Source organism: Cyprinodon variegatus, unplaced genomic scaffold (assembly GCF_000732505.1).
Source record: "Cyprinodon variegatus isolate N-32 unplaced genomic scaffold, C_variegatus-1.0 Scaffold34, whole genome shotgun sequence".
Taxonomy (NCBI): Eukaryota; Metazoa; Chordata; class Actinopteri; order Cyprinodontiformes; family Cyprinodontidae; genus Cyprinodon; species Cyprinodon variegatus.
The window spans coordinates 1665951-1678011 of record NW_015150487.1 but is presented as its reverse complement, the minus strand read 5'-3'; the positions used below and the strand labels follow the sequence as shown (position 1 = coordinate 1678011).

Here is a 12061-nt window from a genome sequence, read left to right as displayed (position 1 = left end):
ATATATATATATATATATATATATATATATATATATATATTTTGCATTCAAGATAAAACATGTTTGTGTCCATTAATATGCTCTATCCAGAACTCCTTAAGTGGAAAGGTTCTGGTTTCATCTGGTTTAATTCTTAAAAAAAAAAAAAAAAAAGTTGCAGTCCTATATGGGTCTTTCTTCAACAGGAAAAGCTCCATCTAGCTTTTGGGGTCTCCAACTCCAGTCCTCAGCATCTGCTGCCCCTCAACTTTTAGGTCCATCTCTGCTCCAGCACTGCTGAATCAAAAGACTGATCATCTCTTCAGCATGCTATCGAGTTCAGCAAAGGCCTGATAACGAGGCACCCATTTGATTTAGGTTTGCCGCACCAGGGATTTCAGGGGGGGAGTGGCGGCCTAGTGGTTAGGTTGTGAGTTCAAAACCCAATCCCACACACTGCCACTCTGGCTCAGAGATCAATGGGTGCCCCACAATGGCAGCCCACTGCCCCCCAAGGGGTTGGGTAAATGCAGAGGTAAATTTCTCCAATGCAATATCAATAGTTTAATTATTATTATTATTTAGAAAGTGCAGGGCAGTAGATCTGGAGACCTGGAGTCGGAGACCTCTGATCTTATCTTTAATAATGTCAGCACATTGTAAGGCCCCACCTCCACCTTATGGTTTCGTAGTTAAAGTGGAAATGTGTGGTGGTTGCTGATCCAGCCATGGGCCTCATCACTCCATAAAACCTGACAAATCAGTCATCAGATACATTTCTTGGCAGTCTGCACAGCTTTCTAACTTACGTCCTATTCAATGGTTCTTATGTTTCCATTTTCCTTTCTCTGCTCACGGAATACCTTGTGCCTTGGGCGCCCCAGGTATGTAATAGCTATGAAATATGACAGCAACGGAGTAGAATGGATTTCTGGTAGCTTCAAGTTTATTCTTCTCTAATTCTATTGTTTCTGAAGATAATGTTGACTATTTACAACAAAACTTTTGATGGTTGTGTGATTGTGCCTCAATATTGAGGCAATAGTGTTTTTGTGAATGTCAAATCACTTTGAAAGATTTATTAATTTCTACATTTTCAAATATCGGCCAGCTACAAGCTGGTGGTTGTGCGGATGGAAATGCTCATGCATATCCACTTTGGGAACAGGTTTCATATAAAGTCGGTTTGATAGCTGCTTCATCTGGATGGGACCAGCCAAGGACCAAGAAGTTTGTTGTATATACCGGTACCCAAAACAAGCTTCGTTTGGACAGGGCCTAACATACAGTCAAAATACTCACCAGCCTAATAGTGCCGTACCCAGACTATATGTCATCTAACAGGTTTAAAGCTTGTATGTTTGATCTTGTTTGGTTGTGACTGTTGATAATTGACCGCGTTTCTAAAATTTGTGCTTTGCTTTGATCATCAGCTGCCCTCTGCATAGCCCTGAAATAAAAAGGTGTCTGTAGGATAGCAGATTACACAAACCAGACACAAAAGAAACCCTAAGAACCCTTTAGCCATCAGAAAAGAATAAAAATGCAGATTCATAAATATAAAATATTAATGTGCACGGCCTCTAATGCAGTTTTAGTGCATAAAATGGGTGATTTTAAAACCCTTGCAAATTGCTGTCACAGAAAAATGAATGAGTTTTATCGGAGACTCCAGTGCAACCAGTTTTTAAAAATGCAATGAACGAGACACTTCGCACTAAATATCTTTTTCGAGATGTTTTCCAAAGATCACTCTGTATTTCTTATAACCAAATGAGGGTTTACAGACATTGTTGCTGTTCAACATGCAGTTTTGACTGTACACACTTATGCAAGACCTGTCTGTGCTGTTTCTCTGCCTGATAACTCCCAGTTTTTCAAACCGTGATTGCCTTATTTTGTATGGGGGCTAGGATCTAGAGTTGAGACCGACAATCGGTAGAAAATTTAGTTGCGGGAAAATATTCTGAACCTGCAACTTTGAATTTAGAAAAATTATCAAATGTTTGTGAATGAGAACATGAACTACTGAGATTATTGATGAGGGTTGCAGTTTCCAAGGAAATTTAAAGGAGGATTACAAATATGTTAAACAGCCACAGTGCTTTAGGCCTTCCTCTCTTCCTCCCCTGCTGAAGGCAGAGCCAACCAGTTCAACTGGTTTCCAGTATGCCCTAAGGCCTGGCAATGGGGAGCGGGAAGAGGAGTACACAGATGAGAAGAAGTAGGAGGAACCTGACCTATCACAAAGTTTTCTGATTCTTCCTTCCCTCCACAATCCATAAAGTTTTACTGTTCTAGTAACAGTTTTTAAACATTTAATCAAGTCGGACAGTAATCCAACAACGACAGCTGAATGATCACCATTTGTATACATGCAACCAACGTCATTCTTCAGATAAAAAAAAAAATACTAAGTAGTAGTCCTCCTTTCAATCATAACCCTGCAGGTAAGCAGCTAAACTCTGCTTGCCGACTGACAAAAGGCAGAGGGGAGAGTCAGCGTGAGACAGGCAAACATAATAAATTTGCCATGACGTAACGGAGGCAACATCAGGAAACTTCCCTTGGCAAAAACAAGAAGATGTGGCCCGAGCAGTGGGACCTGCACGAAGTGCCTGTCATGGCGGCAGGAGCAGAGTTATCCCCGGGTGGAGTCCCTCAGCGCCCTTGTGTTTCTGTTACCTGCATCCCTCTGGACATTGTTAAGTTTATTAATGATAATCAGTGGCTCGGATCTCTCAGGTGAGAGGCTCATTCAGTTAAAGCGTCCCACGTGGAAGCACAGCAGCTAATTACTGAAACGCCTTGCAAACAAGGGGTGTGAGACATTTTACTCACCTATAGGAGGACTGGCCTGAATACATGGAGAATTCAGCAGGTAGATTTAATTTTCTGGAGTTGAAACCTTTTGGACCAGTTTCCTTCAACTTTCCCCCAAATTAAAGAAATGTATTTGACTGACTGCTATATGCTCTCGCTCCTGTTGACCGGCCCACGACTCCTGTTAGGCTTTGGGAGTGTAAAACTGTATTCCAGCCTCTTAACGCTAAGGGGGTCAGGATTGAATTGGCCCAACTGGTAACATTTAAACAATTTTTCCCCCGATGTCTTTGCACAATCCATCTATATCCCCATTTACACTACCGTTTTGAAACCGAGCCAAGAACGGTCCGAGCACGGTAACCTATAGATAACTGTTGAGTGTAAATGGAATGCAACTGAACTGCAACGTGCAACGTGACAGACACAACTGAAATGCGCTAAATCTAGTAGTAGTTCAACGGTAGGGCTCGGCACGGTTCAGTTGTGGCTGGGTTCTATGATAACAAAAAGCGCATGAGCAGACCGCGTCATCTTCCTATTTACAGTCAGCTGACTCATTTTACGGGTTTTGCAGCTTTGCGATTCACAAACTTCTTCTCAGCCTATTAACAATTAAAGGTATCAAAAGAGTATCGTACGACCCGGAATGATGCCGAGACAGAGTCTCGCTGCTTTTTCTCATAGTAGCTTTGCCTCGTCTGTTCCTGTTTGGCTGTGACACCATCCTGAAGAGAAATATCACCTGTGCTGCTGTCATCAAACCCTTTGTTTAGAGGTGTTGGAGATCGGCCTGTTTTTCAGTGTAGTCCTGTTTCTCTGACTGTGAAAGGCAGGATGTTCTCTCTTCATCCCTTGATATGGGAGTTGGCTCAGTGCTCCTCCGCCTGGCTGTGTGTTTCCTGGACGGGGCCGCCTCTTACAGTTACTTTTGTATCTCTACTTCTGTCTCCTTGAACCCCAGTCGGCCTCAGCAGATGGCTGATCACACTGAGCCTGGTTCTGCTGGAGGTTTCTTTCTGTTAAAAGGGAGTTTTTCCTCTCCACTGTCGCTACAAGCATGCTTAGTGTTGGGGATTGCATTCGAGTCAATGAGTCGATGCAATCCACTGTTTTTCCTTAGTAAGAAAACTTTGAATCAATTTGACTGCATAATCTGGCAATCTATAAAGTGCCTTGAGATGACATGCTGTGAATTGGCGCTGTCCAACAATGTTTGTCGGACATAAAGGTGGCACAGCCTCATTTTTCTCAAACTGCAATTGCTGATTGCGTTGTTTGACAAACCCAATGAATTGATTGAATGGCAGGTGGTCCGACTCATGAACTTTAGGGCTAGCGAATCAGCATCAGTGATTAACACTCATATTACATAGGGTAGTGTTGGTTTAGATACATACCTCCGCTTAATCTCTATTACTATTTCAATATAAATCCCTTATTTTCAGACTTTCTCAAGTTATCTAAGAATCAAAGATTGATTTGGTGTTTTTATTTTTCTGAATCCTACGCAGCTTGGCATAGGAGCATGTACACATGTAGAAAGTTTGCCTCTCAACTTACCGTAGGGAAATCAAAGTCCTTCTGGTTTACTAGGCCCAGGACATAATTGACCCGGAACTGGTTTGCAGGACACGCTAACTGGCACGGAGGCGTGAGTGTGTTCATGGCAGCCACGATTGTCTGGGTGGAGAGAGCAGAAGAAAATAATAAAGCACAACTTGATCCAAAACATCCCATAATATCAATGCTAATGTCACACTTCAAAGAACAACTTCTTACCTCTATAGCTTCTTTTATGTTGTTTTTAATATCATGAATTTTCTGTTTTTTCTCCCTGTGAAGAACAAAGAATACACGTCAGCTTATTGTTATGTTTCTAGAAAAGAGCCGTGCAGAGGACTCAGCATCTACATGAATTAGTCATTTTTATTGTATGGAATTAATCACCTTAAAAAGCCCAAATATAGAAATCGAAGCGCCACGCAATCTTTTTTTCTACAAAAAAAAAAAAGACTGAAGGGAAAATTTGTCTCTAACTCCAGAATGATGTTTGTTTCTTTTGTATTAGTGCCAGCGGGATTCAGTGTGAATGTGCTGCATAATACAAAGTTCTCCTGGATCTCTTCACCAGCCTGGAGGTAAATTATACCTGACATCAGTGTTATGGCTGCCCCAGAAGCACAGACACTTATTTTGCTGAGCAACAGCAACCTCTGAATTTTCTGTTTGCTGACGTGAAAAGAGAACAGCCGAAGCTGGCCTTAATTTTGACAACCCCATTTATTAAAAACAACAAACAAAAAAAACAAAAACAAAAAAAAAAGCAAGCAGAGTAAGCATAGGGGGATATTGGAGAAGAATATTCGTACATTTCTCTGGGGGGAGATTTTTTAAAAGTTTTTAAAAATTAGAAATGCTTTGCCATACAAAGCGTGATTATGAGCTTCATAGATGCAACAACTGTTTAACATCAGGCAATGGAAATTCCTGTGGATGCATTTTTTTTAGATTTTGTTTTTTTTGGATCAAACTATAAAGGCATAGAGCAATGAACAAAGCCAATTACATTTTGATTTTTTTATTTATTTAAATCCATCTGGTGTATTGAACATTTTTATTTTTAATTAGTAAACATTTGAAACAAACAGAAAACTGATCAACATCTAACAATAAACACAGTTGGATGATGAGTTTTCAAAATAAATATTTTATTTCTAGGCTGAAATTTTGTCTTAGCTAAAAAAGTGTGACCATAAACAGGCTGCATGATGCCGCTTATTTTCACAATAAAAGTCCCACTGTCCCGCTTCATGTTCAGTTTAAAGATTTAAGACATATTGATCTAGAAATAAATCTGACAAAAAAAAATGAAAAAACACTTTCAGGAAAAAAGCGAGAGATGGATCCATGGAAAATTGAAAATTGAGATTTTTTTTTTAAACATTAAAAGCTTTTTTTATACAAATTTTTTGAGTAAAATAATCCAGAATGTTTCACATTTAAATCTGAAAACATTTTTATAATGCTTTTCAAACCTTACTTCCTCAAGTAAGCAAATCCAACTTAATATTCTCAAAGAAAATCTCTCTTTGAAGCTTCAGTTTTAAACGCAGACGGAAAAAAAAAAAAGTCTTTGCATTAGTATTTAGAAACAAGTTGTCTTTAGATTTCCAAATACAACTAAATGACAAATGACTTTAAAATGTTTCTTTAAAAATAAACTGTTCTTTATCGCTCAATCTATATAAACTGTTTTCATTCAATCAGCTGTTTATTTTTCTAAAATGCACAGAACAGAATATGAGTCAAAGTATACCTTTATCTTTTGATAAAAAAGATAATCTACAATAGGGTAACCTCTTATGATGTTATACATTTCCATAATCAGAAGCAGGTTGTCAAATAAAGTCTGTGAGAGCTGCATATAATTTATTTAACTTTATTTTAATTAACTTAATTTTTGATTCATGTCATACTAATTCACACGTACCCTAAAAAAAGCTACTTACATGTATCGCTGCACAACAACCCTTCCTATTTCCTATTGAGAACTGTTCTTTCAAACATTTTATCGGAGTATTAAAACTGTTAAGAGGTCTTGACATGGATTTTTCCCTTTTCTTTGCTTTTCTGACATTTTTTTATTTTATTTTGTTAATTCTGTGATTAATATTACAAATACTGAGTACACCCTCTGGGTTAAAGACACACTTCAAACACATTCTAACTTGATGTCACTGCTTTTATCCCACTCACTGGTTTCAGCATGACCTGACAACAAACCACATGATTTTGACCTTCCCTCAAAAAAACAAAAAAAAAGCTTTCTAGGAATCAGATCTAGCTTTAAGAATAAAAAAAAGGACTTGTTTCCCTCACATCAACAATGGATCAAGTTTTAGGAAACTCACAAGACAAGGGCGTCTGCTCGGCACCCAGCGGCAAGATGAATGTTTGAAAGCATGATAGGGACTAAATAAAAAGTGTGGAGTGTTCCTGGATGTTTGCACGCCACAGAGACAATCAATCCCATTGTAATTGTTTTACCCATACACTTAAAACTGACTAAAATCAGAAGCATTAAAAAAATCTTATTAAACCTTATTTGTAAACAAAAAAGAAATACAACAAACACAATAATCCGCAGTAAAATTCAGTTCAAAAAGCACAGCAACTTATTTTCACCTCCTTCATATTTGAGCCTCGGAGTCTAAAATGGGTTCAACATACAAATGCAGCAGTTAAAACTGGAGTCCCATTTCGGATCTCTGGGTTTTGATTTCTTTTTAAGATCTGTGATATAATGTTTCCAACCCTCCCTGTCATGCATGTCCAGGAATTATTTAAATAGAAAGCATCATACTGTGTGAAAGAGCATAATCCCTGCGAAACAGTTTTACTTTAGATTTAAAAATAAATTAGGAAAACATTTAAAACTGTTTTAAGCCTGTTCAATTTTAAATAGCTCACATAAAACTGTGTTTTTTTCTTTATAAAGAAAAAGCTTCAGTGCATATTCCACATGTTACAGACCCTCACTTTAATTTAGATTTCCAAAGTCCTGCCGCCATTTCCAAACCGAGCTAATTTCAGGACAGATCGAGGTTTCAAATGGATTAAACAGCAACTTTGCTGTCAGACTATCAGCCTTCCTGTTACCTGCTGAAAGCTTTCGCTCACTCGCCTCCTGTAATAATTACCGACATGTCTCTACACGTGTTAGAAACTACAGCTTCCCTTTAGAGGGCAAACCTTTCTCTTTCCCCTGACTTCCTAATCAATCTGCTCTGACACAGACTTATTTGAGCGGTTTGGGTTCAGCACGAAATAACGTGTCATTGCCATCAGAACTAGGGGTGTGGGAAAAAAAAGAAAAAATATTTAGCGATATATCGTGATTTTAGGCTGCCCTCTACAATATTGCTTTTTTTTTTTTTTTTTTTTTTTTTTTTTTTTTTTTTTTTTTTTTTTTTTTTTTTTAGTTCCTAATATCGATTAAAAGAAAAAAAATAAAACATTTTATACCTAAAGCAATGAGAGAAAATTTCTGCCCTCCAAAAATAATAGGTACCAAAAGAACTAAATAATCAATATCTTCTGGCGAACATATACAGCACTTGTTTTTCTATCTATACATTTAATTGTGGTAGCTGGCAAAAAAAACAAACATATTGCATTATATAGTAATATTGCAATATTATGATAATATTGTATTGTGACCCAAAAATGTGGACTTTTGGTGTTTCTACAAAGATGGAGGCTAATTTGGGTCATCTTTTTATTTTTTTTGGATGCTTTCTTAGATTGAGATGAACCACTCTTTTAAAAAGATCTTTAACAAGATCTATGCCCATATATGGGAAGATGGGAATGCTTCAGTTGTGATTGGATCCTATTTCATTAATAATTGCTTTTTCAAAAATTCAGAAGACATCAAAACTTAAACAAAGATGTATGCCATGCAATTATCAAATAAAGCAGTTTTAAAACTTACAGAAACTTTTCTCTATCAAGCAAAGCTCCTATAGATTCAGTGAGGAAGGTGTATCTTGATCTTGTAAATTTTAAGGATACACAATGTATTGATTTGAAAACTTTGATTAAGTCATTTTCCAAAGTCATGAATGTGGACAGAAAGTGGACAAAAAGAAGCAACACTTACTCTGCGTTGAAGCCATTGACGTGCAGTATTCGCATCTGTTTGACTATCGTACTTTTCCCAGATTCTCCGGCCCCTAAGAGGTGAGGCAAAACGGTGTTAGGAAGAAAAAATAAATAAATAAAAATAAAAAGAAGACAAGCTTTAACACAAATACGGCATAAAATAATCCATGAGGCATTTTTTTTTTTAAATCAGATCATAATCCTTTATATTTCAATTATCTGGACTTCAGGGTTTTGTTTTTCATAGCTGAAGCCAAACCTCTGTCCTTCGTCTACGCAGCTGTACTGCATGTTAGACACAAGCAAGGCCGACTTGACAAAGAAAAAAAGTTCATACAAACAAATACAAAAAAATAATTATTATAAAGAGCAAATGGTAAGCCTGTAATATAAGCTACTTATTACAATGCAAGAAATACTTCTAGTGAGAGATCAATGTAACCGTTTAGGTATCAAAGGAACTATATACAAACAAAAAGGTAAAAATATATATATATATATTTTATGGTTTTTGAGCTACATGCTAAAACCCAATCTGTTTCCAGACAAAACTACTGAATCTGACTCCAACACCCAGGTTCTGGCTTGATATCTGTCTAAAAACCATATATCACATTCACTTTAACCTTTAACTTCTAACTAATAACCTGTAATTGTCCGTTTTACTTCTATTTCTTTATAAATAATAATTAATTATGGATAAAACTACCCTTGCAACAATGAGCTTTAATGTCACTATGCCCCATAAGGTAAAAAAAACAATTATCAGCGGTCTTTCATGACCGCCACATTCAAGCATGTTGGCTGATGCCATGTGACCAGGGGATGCAGGAAAACTTTTAAAGTTAATTCCAAGAGAGCTTGTTTTATGGGCCAAAGCATGAAAACACCAGATCAGAAAGAATCAAACAAACACAAACAAACAGCCTGGTTCAATATGCTAACTGTGAATTTGGTTTCAGAAATAGCCCTGTGTGCTTCCTAGGAATCCAACAGCATCCCCCCCACCCCCCAAACTGCTATTTACAGCTTTAATGTGTGTGTGCACAAATCTGGGATCAGTTTCAGATTAAAAACGAGCCCCACAGGCGTTCAAGGGAAGCTACTAATCCTAATGGTAATCCTAATTTGCACTCCGAGGTTTAACAGGATACTAACTCTTCAACATGCATGAAGTGCCCTATCATGAGGCCTAAAAGTCAAAAATAACAAACAGCTGATTTTTATATATATTTTTCTATTATGGAGCATTTAATTTGATCAAAGTGAACCAAAGTGAAGGCATCCAGGACCCTGACTGTTAACACAAACAGCAGATCATCAGCAGGGTTTTTGGAAGGAGAAGGGAGCATGTAAGAGCGGCCTCCTGGTCTCTGTGTGGCGCCTGAGCGTGCTGCCTTCACACAGATGGTGGTGTCTGGTCTCCTGTCTCTCACATGTTCAGCTATCTGCCTCCTTAATGAACCCCCACAATGCAGGACTTTATTTTATACCAAAATCTCTGAGTCAAAACTAAAACCGGTGAAATTTGTGTCAGATGCATCATTTTTTAATGCCTTGCAGAAATAATCTCTCAGCATTTTCCCTGCTTCAACCTGAAACAACTGCTGCATTTGAGAAAAAAGGCAACAAAACTGATATTTTTATTATATATGAAGGAGAAAAACAAAAATAACACCTACCTAACAGGAGAAGTCGATGAGTGGCACGGTATATCTGTTTGTCTTTCTGCAGCTGCCTGTCTATCCTTTTGTTTGCCACCCTCTGAAGCTTCTCCTCATTTCGTTGGTCTTCAGTCTTACTATTCCCAAGACAGCCCATCTTCCCAAAACCAAACAAACAAACAGATCCAGTGATGGGCTCACAGAAAGGTTCAAGGTGGGTGGATGTGTTTGAACCCTAAATTCCTCAACTGGACCAGCAGAAGAACACCCAGCTCAGAAATGGTGACATGTATGTTCTTCAGATGAAGCAGGTGCCAGGTAGTAGACTTCACCTTGATTGTTGGAGGTGGGTATTCACTGGAAACCCATCAGCAAAGGGAGATGAGAAGAGCAGAAAAAGGATCCCGCCCTCTCCAACACTTGATTCCCGTGTTTTTCACTGTAAATCCGCAATGAAGTCATCAACGCTGATAGGAGAGTGGATGTGGGATTTCCAGTTTTCTGGCTGCTCATGAATGAACCACATCAAATTCCTTCAATGCGTATGGATCTCAAACACCAGCCTCAGATTATTTTATTATTATTATCTGTATGTTGATGATCTAAATATCTATTTTTTTCAGCTAATGTCCCCTCAGGAGCCCATCTTCTTCTGAAATCTCCCTCTGCCATTCAATCCATTTCAAGCAGACTATGCTATGTTCTTCAAGCCTCTCCTTTTATTCACTCCTAAATAAAACTGGAGAAATTCAGGTTGGTAGATCGAAAGGATTGCAAACAATAGAGGACGAGTGGGAGAGAAAATAAAATAATAAATATTTCCTCTTAAAATGACGGCATGTGAATCATCAGGCTACACCAGGTCTTCTTCACCCAAAAAAAAAAAAAAAAATCACATTTTATTTTTTATTTTTTTTTAGGATGGCTCTGAGCAACCTTACTGATAATATCCTGTGTCAAAAAAAATCAATCCTGTCTTCGGTCAATAGATGCTGCTGTCTGGCCTTTTTGTTTGATAGAATAAAAAAAAGCAGAAAAGGGGGGAAAAAGGCCGCTATTCTGTCGCTTTTCTCTCCGTGGCGTTAATTTGTGTTTCTCCTCACATCGGAAACCTCCTCCGGCCGAGCAGAGGCAGCTCTCGGCGGCTGACCGTCCAAATATCCGGCCGATAACCGTGGAAATCCTTCGCTCTGTTCCCCGTTTTGGCGCAAGCAGCAGCAGAAGCACGGTCCGCTGTCAGCTCTCTGGGTTTTTTGTATTCCTTTTGAATCCGTACAGCAGATTATGGTTACATGTGCATGATACATGAACATACCGCGGTGGGGCTTTTTTTTTTCACTCACTTCATCCAAACGGAGATAGGCAGTTGGTTTCGGAGCCGATAGCCCGCGGCCGCTCCGTTCAACCGGTCGGGTAGGTTAGAGTCGATCCGTTCGCGGTGTTTCTCTCAATTATTTTTGCCCCCGTTTTTTTTTTTCTCTCTCTGAGAATTGTACATTGAGATAGATAGCGCTGAAGAGGTGGGGTGGGGCAAACGGCTCTCACGGAACCCTGGGAATGAAGAACCGATGTAAAGCTTTCCATGATAACCAACCTATTTTCCGGTGAACCTTTCGCAATAAAAGCACAAATGTAATTTTATTTATTTATTTGACAGGGACAGTGAACATTAAAAAAGCATTGCCGCAAATGCACCAGAATTAGCCAAAAGGCTGTTTTTCATCTGTTGTTGTTGATGTTAATATTGTCTACCTAAAAAAAACACAACAGTAAGCATTTTACAATAAAAAATACAAATATAAAAAGAAACAAAAACAGCTATAACTCTTCAAAACTCTTCAAAATACAGAATAAGTGATTCTGTAATTAACAAAAATAATTATATATATATATATATATATATATATATATATATATATATATATATA

The 12061-nt window shown here is 38.1% G+C and overlaps 1 protein-coding gene across 1 annotated transcript in view; it reads right to left on the bottom strand.

Moving 5' to 3' along the window:
- The window catches only part of LOC107103230 (guanine nucleotide-binding protein G(s) subunit alpha-like), a 40033-nt gene extending 28367 nt beyond the window's left edge, over positions 1–11666 (bottom strand). The window contains exons 1-4 of the mRNA XM_015402809.1: positions 10152–11666; positions 8468–8540; positions 4585–4639; positions 4366–4485 (exon numbers count right to left, since the gene is read on the bottom strand). Coding sequence (XP_015258295.1) covers positions 4366–4485; positions 4585–4639; positions 8468–8540; positions 10152–10290 — 387 coding nt within the window. The 5' untranslated portion in view covers positions 10291–11666. The remainder of the gene's footprint in view (positions 1–4365; positions 4486–4584; positions 4640–8467; positions 8541–10151) is intronic.
- Between the last annotated feature and the right edge of the window lie 395 nt (positions 11667–12061).